At 39.3% G+C, this 18,380-nt stretch overlaps 1 protein-coding gene across 2 annotated transcripts in view; it reads left to right on the top strand.

Annotated features, from left to right (window-relative positions):
- The window catches only part of unc5ca (unc-5 netrin receptor Ca), a 176,420-nt gene that overhangs the window by 140,820 nt on the left and 17,220 nt on the right, over positions 1-18,380 (top strand). Inside the window, exons 7-11 of one of the 2 annotated variants that reach the window (XM_079688098.1) lie at positions 702-866; positions 5,901-5,957; positions 12,921-13,112; positions 15,884-16,101; positions 18,012-18,147. In XM_079688098.1, coding sequence (XP_079544224.1) covers positions 702-866; positions 5,901-5,957; positions 12,921-13,112; positions 15,884-16,101; positions 18,012-18,147 — 768 coding nt within the window. The remainder of the gene's footprint in view (positions 1-701; positions 867-5,900; positions 5,958-12,920; positions 13,113-15,883; positions 16,102-18,011; positions 18,148-18,380) is intronic. The other variant, XM_079688099.1, reaches the window with a different exon arrangement.

Below are 18,380 nucleotides of genomic sequence, written 5' to 3' on the forward strand. Positions count from 1 at the left end.
TAAGGATCTACATAAACAGAAAATGCACAGGACCTTATCGGCTTCGCTCCGAGGACTTTTTCCTTTTAACTTTACCAAAAGTCCGTGCTGAACTGGGGAAGATGGTGTTCAGTTATGCTGCTCCTGAAGCATGGAACCAGCTTCAAGTTGGGCCGAAACTCAGAGAGATGGTCCCATTAAACAGACTAAAAGCTACTCTAACTGATCCTTGATTTGATTTGTTTTTGATCTGTATTTTTGAAAATTATGTAACTTTTTTAGTTTTTTATCTTTTTTTTTAGCATATTGTTTATTATATTATAACTTTGTACTTTTTTAACGCATGTAAGATATGCAACACTAAGCTGTCTGTGGCTCTTTCCTGCTGTAACGCTGCAAATTTCCCCTCTGTGGGACTAATAAGGGATTCTGATTCTGATTCTGAAGCAGGCCACTGTGTCTGTAAATGCTTTGGCTGATCTTTGTGTATGACTGTGTTGTGATTGTGTGTTTTTAAAATGTTCTGTAACTGCTGTTAATATTCCTGGGCCAGGACTCTCTTGAAAAAGAGATGTGTAATCTCAATGAGACCTATCCTGGTTAAATAAAGGTAACATTAATATGGGAAAGAATTGAGGATTGAATACTTTTTAATATCTCTTTTTCCTCCTCTTTATTTGAGTTTGTCATCCTCTTGGCTCTTTTTACCATGTTCCCTCTAGTGGACGGTGCGTGGACAGACTGGAGCAAGTGGTCGGCCTGTGGGACAGAGTGTACCCAGTGGAGGAGGAGGGAGTGCAACAACCCAGCACCTAAAAACGGAGGAAAGGACTGTGACGGGCTGGTTCTCCTGTCTCAGAACTGTACCGATGGACTCTGTATGCAAAGTGAGTTGACAACAAAGAATGTAAAGATTCCGGATGAATGCTCATTGATTTGCTCCTTTTTCGAATATCTCAATCCCTTAATTGGAATAAAAAAGCAGGATCAGGAGTAGGAATACTAAGGGACATACTGGTTGATTTAATGTCCTTCAGACACACACACACACACACACAGACACACACACACACACACACACACACACACACACACACACACACACACACACACACACACACACACACACACACAGTCCTGTCTCATCCCCTCATTTACATTAAAAAAGACCACATTAAATGATATAAGGTCATCCGTTCACTTGCTTTGCATACTTTACAATATGAAATAATTAGATATGCGATGATTATTTCATATGAATTATGTAAAGCAATGTTTAAGCCAAGGATACTGGACCCCTGGCTTGCAGACTATAAAACAAGATCAGTTGAATTATAGTCTTCCACAAATCCAGCAATACCCATTAACTCCTGCTTAGTGGTACCCTGTTTATTCCATGGTCACTTGCTGGTTTTAACTGGTCTATACGCTGGTCCTGTGTCATCATTAATGGCTCATCATTGTATTCATTGTACTCATTTATTCATCATTTATTCATCTAGTTAATCATGTATTCCTTTATTTGCCTGTTCAATAGTTTAGCTGTGTAGTTGGTAGTTCAATAAAACTGTGCATTTATAAAAAACTTGATAAAGTGTTTTGTGTGTATGAAATATTAAATATAATATCATTGTACAACCAGCCAAGAACTCAGTAGCATTTTATATATTGAGACAACTTTTCAATTTTTTTAAATGAACTTAATGTTACATTCTGTTATTTAGTATTTGAATAGCGAGAGAAAAAACAAACATGTATTGTGCACAAGAGAACATGTGAATAGTGTTTGGCGACTAAGCGTATCATGATATCAGATATTTTGAGGGGTTGTGAAGTCGTCCAATGGGGTCTAGACACCGATAATGGGGATGATGCAAAGAGAATGATGAAGATCTGGATTTGATGACGAGTGGACTTCTGATAAGCTGAACCTGGGCCCTGGAAATGAAGACAGGAAGTGAATGGTGTGGTGTGGAGGAGGGCAGGAACAATGTCGCCTGAAATGACAGCTGTAGAACATGGCAAAATGTGGTTGGTTGACTGAAAAGTAGAAGCCCACAATCAGCTGATTAATAATAGCCGGAGAATTTATAAGAACATCGGGATTAAATGAAGCCGAAAAGGTAGTGATTGAATTTACACTGATAATTACATTGATGATTATTAGTGTATGATCTATACTTCAAGTTTCGTATACAGACACTCTGGTTTTATGCTTTTCTGCAGGAGCTACCTGTTTTGTTTTTTTCCTAGTAAATTGCTCTAGCACTTTCTTGTCCATTACTCAGGTCACAAACACATGTTTTATAAGGAAAGTAATGTTAGATAATGACATGGAACAACTATCCAAAATCCCCGCCAGCAATTAATATTTGTTTACGCCACTAAAAGAAAATGAAAACAGCATGGAAAATGTGCGTGAGTCATAATGGCACAAATACAGAAGCAGTTTTTCCGAGGCAATTTCATTTGTTACTTTCAGGAACAGTGCTTTTACTCCCTTTGCTCGGAGTAATTGGGAGACAAGCATCTGCCTTTCAGAATGCAGAAAAGAGGTCAGCCCAGAAAAATAGTCAATTTTGAAAGTACACATACCAACTTCTGTTTTTAATCATGCTGTACATTTCCATTGTTTTTTCTTTTCACACAACATCAACCATTTAACGATTTCTTTCATAACCAAGAACGATTTGTTCCATCTGATCATCTATGCATTTGTTTTAAGATTGTTTCTATAACAAAGCATTACTATAAGGATTTTAAGTCATATATGACATGACCTGAATATTTAGAAAAATATGTCTCCTGCCTAGAGACGTTTTTTATATAGTAATCTATCACCTCCCATTGGCTGAGGCAATCTCACATTCCTATTCATCAGTATTCTTGGGTTAAGCACCAACATATTTATGTCTATTTTTTATTATTTTTTTCCTGGATTGTCTGTCGATATTGAAATCAGTTTTTTCCAATATGGCAAGTACATTCAAGCAAACTGAAAAGTTATGTCCCTTTGATCCGGGACTAATAGTGTAAATTGGGTCCAAGATGACTCTAAGTCTGTCTCCAAGATGTACTTCTGAGTTATCGAGATATAAGTGTTGTTTCTTTATTATCTTAGGTATTAACCCAAATATCTTTTCTGTAATCTTATGGTTCTCAAATATACCTTTTCCATGTGTATCATATAGAGCTTTATCTGACCTTAACTCATATAGCTGCCATATTGTGGTTTGGGCACTCTCAAAAAATAGAATTTGAATCTTTACTAGGCATTCCTGGTCAAATACAATTAAACAAGTCCCAAGCACCCAGTCAGGAGTTCTGTTCAGGAGGTAAATATACTTCATCATTGAGCATAAAGACTTCAAGTGGGCTGTTACCTGTGTGAGGGACCTCTCTCTGCAGCCGGAGGGCAGTGGTTGTGATGATTAAATTGATGGTCTATGTCATGAGCAATGGAATATTATTATATCATCCTTCAAAAAGCTTTGCCTGTAGGCACATTATTGACAGAAGTTACTGTATATGCAGAGCCCTGCCCGCTCCTAAGAAGTGTGTTATATAGTGTGTCTCCTCCATCCTAAGGATTCCCTGAGGCCGGTGAGGTATGGCCACAGAATCTGGGATAAAACCTAGGGAGGTATAGATTTAGGCTCATTTCCCATGATTGATTTTCTGTCTTTGAAATGACTCTACAGACGTGGTTTTATGTTGGCACTAGTGTTTCAACTGTTTCCTGTAGCATTTACAGGAATCCATGAAGTGTGTGTGTGTGTGTGTGTGTGTGTGTGTGTGTGTGTGTGTGTGTGTGTGTGTGTGTGTGTGTGTGTGTGTGTGTGTGTGTGTGTGTGTGTGTGTGTGTGTGTGTGTGTGTGTGTGTGTGTGTGTGTGTGTGTGTGTGTGTGTGTGTGTGTGTGTGTGTGTGTGTGTGTGTGTGTGTGTGTGTGTGTGTGTGTGTGTGTGTGCGCGTCAGAAGGGTTTTCTGCATGCGCAACATTTTATAGGAAGAGTATATTTTAAAAGGCTCGAAGTGAATCTTGTACCTATCTTCTTTTTTGAATGATAGATATTTTTAAAATGTAATCTTTACACGGACAGAGAGGTTGCTGCTGTTGGCACAACCTCCTGATATGAACTACAATTCAGTTTGAGCATTGTTTAAGTTGGATATCTCTATTGCCTGTACAGTATAACATCTATAGACTCAATTGAATTGCTGGTTTTAAAAGTAGTAGCTATCTAGAGTTTCATGGCTGTGATTAAACTGATAATGTCAATGCTCTAAATTGACTATCAGTTCATTCAAAGGAGATCATTCCCAGAAAGTGCACTGTAATTGACTTTGTGCTCTTAAAGCACTCCTCACTACTCTTTTCCTCTTTCTCGCTTTCTTATTCTCTTTCCACCAACACCGCCTTTCTATTCATCTCTTCCCCCATCTCCTGCTGCCCTTTTTCTAAAGTTTTCCTGTTAAATCTTGAGAGGTAGAAATCCATTTGACCTCACTTCTGCCCTGCGTGGAGTGTCTCTTTGTGTTTATGTGTTTATCAGTGTGAGTCTGTGTGTGTGTTCTTTCTTCTGACTTTTTTTAAGAGTAGCTTGTGTTGTTTTATATATATTGGCCTGTTGACATTTTTCTGACACAAGGATCAGGATTCTTGGAACAGATTCAGTCAGAGCTCCACTGCGTCATCCTTGACATTTCACTCACTACCTACTCTGTGTGTGAGTTTGTGTGTACTGTATACACGTTAGTATGGATATGTGTGCCACATAACAGTACCTCTACTGCACATTAAATCTTCTGTGTGGTCTCTAAAACCACCAGTAATCACTAGAGAGAGTGGTTGTTATGTAAGTTTAGTTTTAGGAGAGAACATTGATTTGTGTTCTTGTTGTATTACACAAAGCCATCAGCCGCGTCGGCAGGTATTGCAGATCATCATTTGAGCCGTCTCCTTATTGAAAGCGCCATTCTTCCCACTTGTGTTCCTTCTAATCCCCCCACATTGTTGTTTTTATTCCTGCTCTGCTTCTTAGCTGTTTTCTTCTCCTTTTCTTTAATTTGTTATTCTCATCTCTAGTGTCTTCCCCTTTTGTTGGCTCTTACCAAACAATGTACGCTTCATTTTCCTGCCATCATGTTTTGATATTTGTTGGAACAATCGTGCTATAATTGGAACATGATACGTTTCTGTCATGGCATGTTGCTCCTACTGTCATCACTAATTCTGACATTAATCAGCATGACATTTGTTAGATACAGTCATCTGCTTAGTTATTTAACACGGGAATTGAATAGAACCATACTCAAAAATGATTAGAAAGCCAATAAACACTTTGAATGATATATACTGACAAACACATTAACCGTTAAATTCTTGCACCTGCATTTCTTAAAAAGAAACGGCATATTCTACCTGTCAACAGAGTGTTACTGTTTGTATACATATTTCAAATCACCCCAATTAACCTCATCTGTTTTTCTTGATCACGGTGTCTTGCACATCCAGCTGGTCTGGCAAGAAGCTTTTAAGTGCACCATGTTGCTTTTCTTGCCTTTATCAATTATACACCAGCACTTCAATTATACATCAGCACATCAGCAGTTCATCTGTGTCATAGACCTTCAGTCTGACTAAGTGGACCACTCAGCATGACACATCAGTAACCGACTTACAGACACTAGAGTTTCTTAGTGTATCCTTGTTCTTTAAGAGGAGTATTTTTAGTATCGACTAAGACAACTACATTTGCTGTAATGTATGAGAACAGAAAAGTAACTTGAGCATGCATTTGTGTGTCTATGTCCTGCCATGTTTGTCCCATTTTATTTGAAATATTGGTTTGATTTTGATCATTGTGTTCCTCTCCCTTCCTCCATCCATTCCACCATCCTCTTCTTTTCTCATCCCAAGGTTCATTGTTTCAGCTGTCCACTGAGACCAAAGCAAAGAGTGATATGGGAGTCCCATGTAAGTTGATGTTTTATGATTTGTCATCATCCCTTTTCCTTTTGTCTTTCTCATCTTAGTGTTTTTCTTTTGTATATGTTAGGCTCATTGTGTGTGTTTTTATTGTTACATGTCATTTAGAGTTACTTGATGAGAGCTTTTTTCTAGTGTGATGATGTATTCCCTTTTATGTGTAATGTCTTTGCCGATCAAACAAACGAGGTCTCCTTATACACTCTTCCATCATTTAAAATGAAGTGCGGGATCCCAAGGTTGTGTCTTAAAGTGAATGCACCATGGTGGTGACAGATTCCTTTAATTAACCTGATTCGTTCTTTCTTCCTGTCTGATAGCACTGAATCGATTTAGCACCAGTTCCCTTGATTCACAATTTGTGAGTTTGTTGCAGCTGTGGTCATTTTGGAGCCTAGCCAGCCAGTGTTGGATCATTGCCAAAGTAGGCAATTTGCCTTAGTTCTGAACACTTGCTTTGTGTTTACAAGCATTTTTGGCTCGCTGAGAATTCAATGAAGAGTGCTGCAGCTATGGACACTGAACTGAGTGGAAATTAGACTTAGTTACACTGAGTTGACCCATCTCTTTTCAGTATCATCCAAATGAATGGTTTATATGTCAAACCAGACCTTTACTAATGCATCATCTGTAGTAGAAAAAAGGCTACAGGTTGTCAAAAGATCACCTGGCAAGAGTAATACTTATGTGGGAGGTATAAATAATAAGGTGTAAGAAATATATTCATCTGTACTTACTCCTTTACTCCTCTTTTTCATTTCTTTCACTGTTACTGTTGATTCCTCAAAGTGCCATAATGAGAGAGATTTACGACAAACAGAAAATAATTGAAGGATGCAAGAGGGAAAGGATCTCTGCCCTTTATTATTACCGCGCTTTTTACCTCTCTCATTGCAGGTGCTCTCGTTTTATCTTCAAAGCAATCTATGAGCGTCTGTGATGTGTTCTAATGACTCTCGTTTAGGATCTACTCGAGCTGTTTCATCGCCCGGGTGTGTGTTGTGAGATACAGACACAGTGAGAAGAACCAGAAATGAGATATAGAGGCAGTCATTGCTCATTTCACAAATTGTCACTCTGGTTATTATTGAAAAATACATTCAATGCATTTACATTTGGAGGTTGCGTGAGTGGCTTTGAGAATCATCGAGTTGGATTACAGATGTAAATGTAATGTTTAATGTATAATTCAAATTATATTATTATGTCCATGTTGGAGTCAGGTTACAAATGTAATACTGACCATCTCCATATCTAGTTTGACTTCCAATAGCTGTTAGCTCAATCAGATTCTGCATCCACAGCTGCTACCCAAAGGGTGTAATGTGATATATTTCTACGGCTCCATGACCAGAACAATATCCATAATCTATCTGCAGGAAGGCCATAGAGTATTTGGTCAATACCAGTGACTTGATAATGATAAACAGCTGCTGAGTTTATGTTTCTTAAACATGGCAGCCAGTTTTCTCTATTTGGGAATGCAACAACAACAACAGGATTATGAAGACAATGCCCATATTCTTCTGAGTAATTGTTCTTGATTTTGAGACAAAACGGATCGTCTTAAACGTACTTTGATCAGTACAAAGTCTGTCGATCAGTTAGCGTTCACCAAGAACAGGGCTGTGGTTTACCAAAACTGAAAACTTGTCTCTTTTTAAGATTTTGAAGTAACACACAAATAAGCTTGAGGCAAAGAGAAGGGCAGGAAGTGGCTGAGCTGTAGATTTGTGCGGAGGGACACAGCTTTTTCCCAGTGTTTTTCCCAGCGTAAAAAGCTAGCAGACGCTGTAGGTGATAATACAAATTGCATTCAAAGTTTTTCTTCAGTAAAAAGTTGCATTTGAACTGTATTGCAGGTTTGTTACATCGTGCTTGCATTCATATGACTTTTTATATAGCTGTATAGATTTGTTCCCTCAGGCTTTAGTTACTCTTAAGTGACTCACTATTTTATTTCTTGGCACCAAGAAAGTGTATTCATCCCCACTACAGAACATGGATAGACACATTTCCAAATGGCTGCTTACTTTCTCTATCTGACGGTCTCTCTTCCATTCATTCGCGCCAGTTACTTGGAGCGTATTTGTTAGCCAGGAGTGCAGCATGGGTGGTGTTTGCATGTTTGTGCCAAGGACTAAAAGGCAGTTGAATGAGTTTCAAGTAGTGATTGTCCACAGCTCTAGTTTGGATGCAGATCACAGAGAAGATAGAGATGAGCTAAGCTGAGTTATCCTTGTTTCCCCCTTCTTGAAATCCTCTCCATGGCAGATTGGACAGACTCTGAGAATGACAAAAAAGCTCAGCCAATCGATAGACAGCGATCCATGCTGACTGAGGTTGAGCCGAGGCTTCTGTTCCACTAGCCCGTGTGTGTAATCAACTGGCTGTGAGAGAGAGAAAAGAGAGTGAGTGTGTACAATTCTCAGAATTTTCACCGCCCCAATTGTTTATTACTCTACCACTTTGGCACAAACATGCAGTTATCAACTTTATGTGACTAATTTTAGATCAAGTATTTCCAATTACAATGACTATTGTTATTGGACACAGAGAGGCACATCATCAGTTTGTGCACAAATACACACACATACGCTATTCCAAAACAAACTGAATTTGGCATGTACACACAGTGAACACTGGCAAAAATAATGTTGGTTTTGCAACCAAAGACTATTTAACTTTGAACACGAACAAACTGCTGAATATTGCTTTTGTAAGGTAACACTGTTATCCAAAACTATAAAGAATTGTAATGACTTATTTCCATGGAAAACAAAGGAAAGATGGTTGGTTGTCAAATGATTCTGAAAATGACTCGCACACATCGAGCAAGTGAGAAAGAGAGACTGTCAGCATTGCATCTCACCTGATCTGTTGTAGAAACTAGACTGTTGCCTATGGGATTAAGGATGTTCTTCAAAGGGCAGGCTCTCATACATACACATACTCACACACAAATGCCTCCATGACAGACAGTTGTCAACTTATTTAAAGTTGAATGATGGATCAATATGATCATTTTAAGCATCCTTCACAAGTTTATTTTTGTATACAGTATTAGTGTTTGTGGGTATCCTGACCTTTAGAACACAACAGTCTCCCTCCTATAGAGAACTGTCAGACATTTCACAGACATATCACTTATTCAGTTGCTCCACTAGTTTTAATCTAAATCCTATTAAGCCAAGCTTTCGGACTTGACCTGCTTGTCAGGAGAAACACAGCAGATTGTTGATTTACAAGGAGGATACAAGTTATTATGGATGTGTTCATGACTGCCTGCAGAATCAGTGTGAGAGTCAGATCTCTCATGAGTGCCCATGGAAATGAACATAGGTGTGTACCTATTGGTACCCAGTCCCCATGTGTTCTTTCGTCTTTCTATCACTGCAGGTTTTGTCACCCAGGCTTCACGGAGCAGAGCCCTGTGCCATGCTTAGATAAACACAGAGGTCCAAACATATTATTCATTCATCCAGGTGTGGTCAAAAGTGCACACCCACATTCAGTCTTCTTTTCAGACTAGTCTTTTATGTAAGGCTCTCAGACTATAAATTATCATCAGAACTAAAACAGTGCATTGGTGTTTTCATATAAAGGCTCAATAAAAGGAAAGACCAAAGAAGTAGTGCATACAGAGCACAGAGATGAAATGAGTTTTTTTCATTTCAATTCGAAACTTTTCTTTGAGCATTCAGAGAAAAAAGAGGATTTTTTTTATGTTCAAGCTCAAATGTAAAGTCAATCCATTCAGGAAATTGTATCACAGGTGCAGCCAAAGTCTTTCAATGGTGTATTCACACACCATATCAATTAGTTTGTGTTTCCATTGTTTCCCGTCAAACCTAATTTTAGTCCAGTTATCAGTTACATAGGAACTGGATTACACATAAATGATTGGTTCAATAATGTCTTAAACGTTGGGGCTGTTCTTTACTTTTTGCATACATCACTTATATGGTAGAAATTGCAAATAGACATGTTGTAGTTTTGTTGCTATCACGACTTGGCAATGATTGTTGCTTAGTTTGCCAAAGTCTAGACAGCATGTGACATGTACGTGTAAGGTGAATGAAATAAAGGAAATGTAGGACAGAAAAACACCACGAAAATAGGGAAAATGAAAAAAGAAAACATTTGGTATTTGGTATACGTATATGTAGGTTAGTCATGCAGGTAGAAGCTCTAATGGGACGTGTTGTTTGATTCATCTACAAATCAAACAGATGGAGACAGAGACGCAGGGAGTCGGAGAGAGAGGTGTGAGTTATGGAGTGAGAATAAAATCTATGAGGGATGGGATGTTAACCAACAGACAGGGAAGAAAGATTTTTATGCCCGCTGGTATAAAACATGTTACACTTAGCACACAAACACACCTACATCAATAACACAGCAAGCCATAGCCTAGTTAAGTGTCCCACAACACTCTGTAGAAAAATAGTTTGGAAGTGATTGTATGGCTGCCTGGCACGTAATGTCTTCTGAAGTTGTAGACCTTCAAGTTAAAGGAGAAACAGGATAAAGATTCCCTAAATAGATGGGAATGATCATAATTAAGATCAGGGAGTTGGTTCTTAAGAGGATTACCCAATGATATTCCCCTTTGGCAAGTGTAAGGACCTTGATAACAGGGTAACTTAATGCAGCAGACGCTTTTGAGCATTTGTATATCAACGTGTTCAAAAGGAACCTGCATAAGAGAAAAATCCATAGGGGTTAAATGTTTCAAGATTTAAAGGTTGTGCTCTTAAATTGAGTTACATTTCATGAACAGGCATTTGGCAGAAATCTTGGTGGAAGAGTACAAACTCTGGAGCTGTAAACATGAAGTATTACAATGTGTTATTTCCCCAAACGCAATCTGGTTTATGTGACACATTGTTAAGCATCTTTTTCCACATGTAAAGTTAAACGGATGTTACGAACGTTATGGTTAGAACTGGAAACAACGATTCTTGTTGATTAATCAATTCGCTGTTCCGTTCATAAAAAGAAATGACCATCACAATTTCCGTGATGGGCAATCAAGACGTTTTCCCATGTTGCAGTCCATGAGACGAAGATATTCTGTTAACTATACCATAAGACAACACACATATAACATAATGACAAAGGAGAAAATACTCACAATTGAGAAGATGATAGCAAAAACAACCTAAAATACAAAGGATCTTAATAGCTGAGTGATGTTTTGACAATTAATGTAGCTTTTAATAGATTCTTAAACTGACCTTTAGCTTCAGTAAGTTTCAAGATAGGCTTTATCTCGTAAACAAGACAAATATCACTTAAATATGATTTTGTTTCTTTCCTAAGAAGATAATGTTACTTGACCTGAATTTTATTCAGTTTCAGAAAAGCTTTAAACACTTGGATTTTCGAAACCTTCTGTGTATGCTGTCATTCTATATCCTGGACTCCTGGGCCTTTAGACATTTGGTTCATTTCAGTCGTCACTTAATTAAGAGGGAAATGCTTTGCCCTCACGCTCAGCTCCCCAGAGACACAGGAAGTGGATCATAGCTCCCTCAAGTGGTAGATGAGTAACTAACACCATCAGGTGTGACCCCTCTTCAGTGAATGTGTGTATCATGCTTAGGCATATGTGAGTGTGAATGTATGTGTGCCTCATCAAAGGATTCGTTCATGCATAATCTAGCTCATGCTTTCTGAACTCGTTCTGATGTGACAACAGCAAATCCTTAAGCGAATGACTCAGGCTGTTTGTAGCTAGAAGCCTGTTATCTGCCTCTCGACTTTAAGGGCAGATTAAAAGGAGCATTCCTATACTTTTATGCCTTCTTCTTAATAGCTCCAGACAAATCCCTTCCTACCAGCTACAGAGGAAGTGATTATACAAGGAGGGCTAAGTGTAAGACTACTCAAAAAACTTTCACAGGCGCTTTCATGTTAAATATGTAGGATTTCTTCTGTTTCTCTGCTTTGAAGTTCAAGTGAATTTCCACTTTCAATGTGTTCCTCTTCCTTGCTGTTATCATATCTCCTCTCTTCTCCTTTCCTTTCCTCTCCTCTCTTCTCCTTTCCTCTCCTTTCCTTTCCTCTCCTCTCCTCTCCTTTCCTTTCCCCTCCTCTCCTCTCCTCTCTTCTCCTCTCTGCCCTGTATTGTGCCCTACTTGATTCGTCTCTCATCTTCCCTCTTTTTTACATGTTTATGTTATTCTCTTTATTTAACTCCCCTTTCCTTTTTGGTTGTCGCCACATCTGCTTGGAAGTCCTCTTTTCTCTATATTCCTCTCCACTTATTGGCATTCCCTCTTATTTCCTCCTCATCATTCCTTGCTTGTGCTTTTTAATAGTCTCCTCTCATCATTTACTCATTTCCTCTCCACTTTATCCTTAAGCTCGGCTCATACTTTTTGCCATCAGTTCAAATGTTCTGCTCTAAAATATGGATCACAGATGGCAGTTGCAACGCTGTTCCCACTGAAACAAGATTAAAGGCTCAGCCAGATTGAAAAAGGATGTTAGGACCCTTGTAAAATAATTAACAGCCTTATTAAGTTTTAATAGTTGCTACCGTTTTTTATTTCGATGAAAGAGGTCTCTGTGTCTCTCTACCTCTGTCTACTCTAGACAAATGCTCATATTACACAAGCTGGGGGGTTAATTGAAAGTTTTATTTGAATGCAACATAACCTTAACAGATATGATAGGTGGTCTGAGGTCAATGTGAAATTCTAAAACACAAATAAAGAACGACAGAGAGCCATATCTTGTTTATTTGAAGCCTGCAGCACATTTCATCTCGTCTTGTTTTATTTGCTGCGCTGCTGCTAGAGATATCATTTATGTAGCTCTTTATATCCTACACTTAAGTAGACAAGTGGCACTATATTCATATATCTTGTATTTTTGCTTTATTCTTCACATTATCTGTGTGTCTGTAATTTCATCTCTGTTCTTTGTTTGTGTCCCCTCTAGCTGCTCCGAGTACAGATGATGTGGCGCTCTACGTGGGCATTGTCATCGCGGTGATTATGTGCCTCGTCATCTCTGTCATCGTGGCACTCTTCGTCTACCGCAAGACACACCGCGACTTTGACTCGGACATCATCGACACCTCGGCACTAAATGGAGGCTTCCAGTCTGTGAATATCAAAACAGCCAGATCAGGTAAGGAATGTTCCAGAAAATGACATTTTGTTCACGCTGGAAATAACACTGTAGTACAAAACTCAAGTAGAAACACTGATTATTATCCGTCTTAAAGAAGTTACTCTAAATTGCATTGGTTTTAAAAATAAATATAATTGAAGAACATTTGAAAAAACACAATTAAGATCATAAACTTGACACGAAAATGTTTACTGAGGTAAAAAAACAAGTGAGAAGTCATGAGTCATTTTCTCATGGATGTCGTATTGGAAGGTAGATATATAGATAGATTCATAGTCATATAGATGTATAGATAGATAGACCTCTATGAAAATAACTGTACCTGCACCATGCCTTTTTGAGGCTTTTAGCATCATTTTGTTTCTCTGCTCGTCCTCCGGCTGTCAATCTTGGTTGCTTTAGATTTATATCTGTCTCTACCAGAGACCACTCTCTTCCATCAAGGAGTTACTCTCTGCCATTCTCCTTCTCCGTCTCACTCCTTCTTTCGCATCTGCAAGTTCAGGTCAATCACATTTCCTGTTTATCAGCATTCTCCTCTCTCCGTCTCTGTGTCTATGTCTCCCCGTCGCTGTGTCTCCGTCTCTCCGTCTCTCTCCCATCACAGTGACTACTACTGCTACAGACACTCCCGCCCTGTCTGTCTTCCTGTTAAAGTGGAGCCATCGTTCACTCTCCTCTGTCTATGTTGTCATTTCTACCTCTCTGTCTTTGGGAAATGGATAAAACAACAAGAAGCACACAGCCGCACACACTTGTACACCTGTGTGCATGCATGCAATCGCTTACTGGAAATGCCAAGATCGGAAAGGAAATGTAAATGAATCAGGGATCAGTCTACCGGCCTAATACACTTCTTTCCATAACAGTATTATAAGTCCTCATTCCTTGCAAAAATTAGACAGTGGGCATGTAAACAAATATTACATTACATGTTAGGCGCTTTCATCCAAAGCGACTTACGTACTCAATACTGTGGGCAATCCCGACTGGAGTAATTTGGGGTGAAGTGTTTTGCCCAGGGACACAACGACATGCTGACTGCTGTGGGGTTTGAACCTGTGACCCCCTGATCCCAACGCCAAGGCTCTATCCACTGCGCCACACGCCTCCACATACATGTGTAACTAATACCCAACCAAACATTAGAATGATATACTGAACATTCTTTTTAAAAGTTACTGAAAAAACAAGCGTTAAAGTGTTACTTATTAGTACATGATATTCTCCATTTAAAAAGAGGTTATGTATTTGCCATGGATTTTGTGGTTGAGTGACATCTGCAAACAATATGGTGCTACTCTGAACACCTTTTATAGGAAACCTTAATAGGTTGCTGTATGTGGTCAGCAATACAAAAAACTGCAAGCTAAAATAATTGTGCATGTGTGTGTGTACAAGGGCGAATGCCTTCGAATAAGCAGAAATCGGGTGACATTTTATCAGGAAAGCATTAGGATGCTTGTCCCTCTTCGTCAAGGGGCCATCTACGATTACTATTAATGAAGAATTATGTCCCTGCATCACCCTCGCTCTGTCACCCTCTGACTATTTCTCTCTTTCTCAGTCTCTCGCTCTCTCTCTCACTCTGTGGCTTTCCGTTAGCTGTTAATTACATTTCAGCAGGGATGATTTGGCAGGAATACCCACTGGCTTTAAGGGTAAACAGCCTTGTGATAGAGAGAGAAAAAGACTGATGGATGAAAGATGTGTGTCTGTGTGGATTTCAAAATTAGAATAGATGAGCTCGTGGAGAGAACAACAGGATTTCAGGCTCTGGTGTGAAAAAATGTGGAATTGTTCTCAGTAGGTAACTGGCCTTCCTATGGCCCTGTTTCCAATTAAAACTCAGATACATGTTGGATTTTCTGGTGGAAGTAAGAAGGGCAGAACACTTTAGATGTTTTGTCTGGCCTTAGAATAAATTGTGTTAAACCAAAAAGGGTTATGGTGGAATAACAAAACTAGAATGTGACTGACTGACCTTGTTGTGTTATGGGGTTTGCTCGGAGCATACTCACTTTCGTCTTTTTATAGTAAATCCATACAGTATATAGGATTTACTTTTGTTGATATTGCCAAATGTGTTATTATTACAATCAGTAGCACTTGGCTGCAGCATCTTTCCAGAAGGAAGTAAGGATTACATTTAGATGAAATAATCTAAAATGAGGTCATTGTTGTTAAAGTGTGAATTTGCTGCTAAAGGTTTTTAGCTTCCTGATTACAAATACTGTGTGTTATTGAGAATGTTCTGCAAAACATCAAGACCTCATATATATACCTACTATATTTAAGTCAGAAAGGTTAGGAGCCAAAAGAATGAAGCAATGTAAAAAGGTATAAGAAGGTAGTTGCATTATAAAATCAACATACTCTTGGTCTCCTGTAAGTCCCTTTTTTGTGTAACACATCGAGTAGAACAGGATAAGTGTGAATGAACTGAGCCCAAATAGATCAGTCCTAATTGCCAGTGTTCATTAATTAGTTAGTTCATTATCAGCCATGACCGGCCTTTGATCCGGGTCATGCCCCTGTGTACTGTAATGTATCATTCCTGTCACTGATACCTTATCAGTAGCCTCGTCTGCTCTCATCTTACTCCTGTTATCCCTGTTAACTGATCTACGACTCCCCTACATCTGTTCGAGACTACAGCCATGTGTTGAGGTTTAACAATCTGGCAGTGCTATTAAAGTTGTTCTTTCTCATTCCTTTCTCCTTCCCTTCACCATGTCCCTTGCTCCCTCTCCACTTTATCCCTCCAGCTGATCTACTGACGGCTCCTCCTGACTTGACAAATGCAGCTGCCATGTATCGAGGTCCAGTATACGCTCTCCATGATGTCTCGGATAAAATCCCAATGACCAACTCCCCTCTGCTGGATCCTCTTCCCAACCTAAAGATCAAAGTGTACAACTCTTCTGGTCTGGTCACACCACAGGATGACCTCGGGGGGGACTTCACATCCAAACTATCTCCTAAGGTAATGAGAGTCTTCCTCAGTCTAACGTCAGTAACCTTCATCCACTTTAATTTTTAACTTAAAGGTATTCTGTATGATTTCAATATTGTAAGATGTTTTTGTTACAATAGCATGTTAACAAGGCATTGAACATGAGTTAAAAAAAACATAAACAGTCAATATAATCATAATCATCGCCGTTAACTGTAGGATTTTGAAATATTTCCTCCTGATCTGCTGAAGCATAGAGTTCTGAAACACTATGTATTCCCAGGCACATAAATACAAAAGCAAACAGCATTAGTATACATGCAGCTCAGTGCCCCAGTTTCCTCCCTCTGCTCTGTCTACTACATGGCATGCATACGAGAATCGCTTGTCACAAATGCAGATGAAACGGCTCTGTTTCATCACTGCACCTGTCTTGAGGCGGTATGAGCGCTGAACTCACTATCTTTGAGCTTCACATGTCAGTGGCACTTCTATTTGATCATTTTCTCTGTTACAATTGGTGTTGTTAATCGTGTACTTTTGGACCACCCGATTGACTTTCCCTCGCGAATTTGAGAATATTACTACTGAATGTTTAGTACTTATTTAACAACTCACAGTGGACATTTGGAAAGGGAAATGCAAAACACGTAATATATTACCTCTTACCCTTAGGTGGTTTCATAGGTTTACTTTAAATCTGCCCTCTTTGCTCAGCCCTGCGACAGCGCTTGTAGTTAGACGCATTGTCTGCTAAGCATTTGATTTGATTGGTACCAGGAGAAAATGACAATAAATGGCACCAGCTAGGCAAATGTATGGAAATAACTTTTGATAGAGAGCATTAACATATTCCTATTCCAATGCTGGCAATGCTGGCACAAAAATAAAACTACAATGACCTTTACAACCAGAGATTGGCCTTGCTTAGTGAATCTTCTCTGGACCCCAGAATGGAAGCCTGGTCTTCCAGCCTCCACACACAAGAGGCGCATTCACACCACAATACTTTTCCCACAAAGGTTCATGAGAGCTTAGTTCATGAGAACTAAAGAGTTCTCATGAAGTACAGATCGCGTTCACACCGGAATAAGTTCCTGAGGGAAGATTACGCAAAAGAAGCCGCTTACGTCACTTCTTCTTCTTCTGCTTTGGGTTTACTGGCAGGCCGCAAACAACTTCACGGCGTATACTGTCACCCAAAGTCTCCGGCCGGAAGTCCCCAGAGTTGGGGACTGGCTTCAGTATAAGCTGCTGGGACTCCCAGTAGCTTCTACTGAAGCCTTCCGAGTAAATCGCCAGAACGCCGAAACCTCCTCATCTCCACCGCTCCCATATTTTCTTTTGTGTTGCCATAACTTAGTCTCTCTGCGTTTGTGCGCTGGGCTAATGCTAATAATGCTAATGCGAGGTCCAATCAGACATAGGAACCTTTTTCTCCCACAAAAGTACCTGCTCTCTAGCAGGGACGGAAAAAGGGGGTCAAAAAGGTTCTGATGAACTAATTTTAGTTCCGGCTCTTTTTGGTGTGAACGCGACATTTCGGAACTATATCAGAACTAAAGTGGGAAAAGTACTGCGGTGTGAACGCGCCTAAGGGGTGCATCTTGCTTTTACATGCTGTAGGATGCAGTGTGTAACTGTGATTAATGCCTGACCTCATTATAAGTCTCACTAAGCACACTAACAGAACAAACCATTGACTTTCTCAATAACCCATTATCAAAAAAAAAATTCCAATAGCATGTTTGCACGATTCCTAAGGTTAATGCCTCTCTGCTGCTTGGTAACTGTGTTAATCCTAACCCTGTGGAATGTTTTATTTTTATTTAAATAACTTTATCCATTCCATTATCTATTGGAGATTGTCATTCCCAATACTGAAAAAGCATGTGTTGCCCTTTAATTCTGACATTAAGACTGTTGTCTTTTATTCCTAGGTAACTCAGTCTCTGTTGGATAACAGCGACACCATGAACCTTCGCAACCAGAGCTTGGCCCGAACACGGGACCCTTCCTGTACCGCTCACGGATCCTTCAACAACCAGGGAGGACACCTCATTGTCCCCAACTCTGGTAGACTTTCTACACACACTTAACATGAATCTGGTAACTGTGTAAGGATGATGCAGTAACCAGCGGTGACTCCGAAGGCCAATTTTAAAGGTGGCACAGAGTCAATGCAAGAGAGTGCAAATTTGATTTGGGTTTGATTATATACACAAATAGTAACAAGGACATAACCTAAACATCTATACATAGTAAGAATGACATCAAAGTTTATCATAAATAAAAATAGGTAAATAGGT

This window comes from Notothenia rossii (assembly GCF_949606895.1).
Source record: "Notothenia rossii genome assembly, chromosome: 6".
NCBI lineage: Eukaryota > Metazoa > Chordata > Actinopteri > Perciformes > Nototheniidae > Notothenia > Notothenia rossii.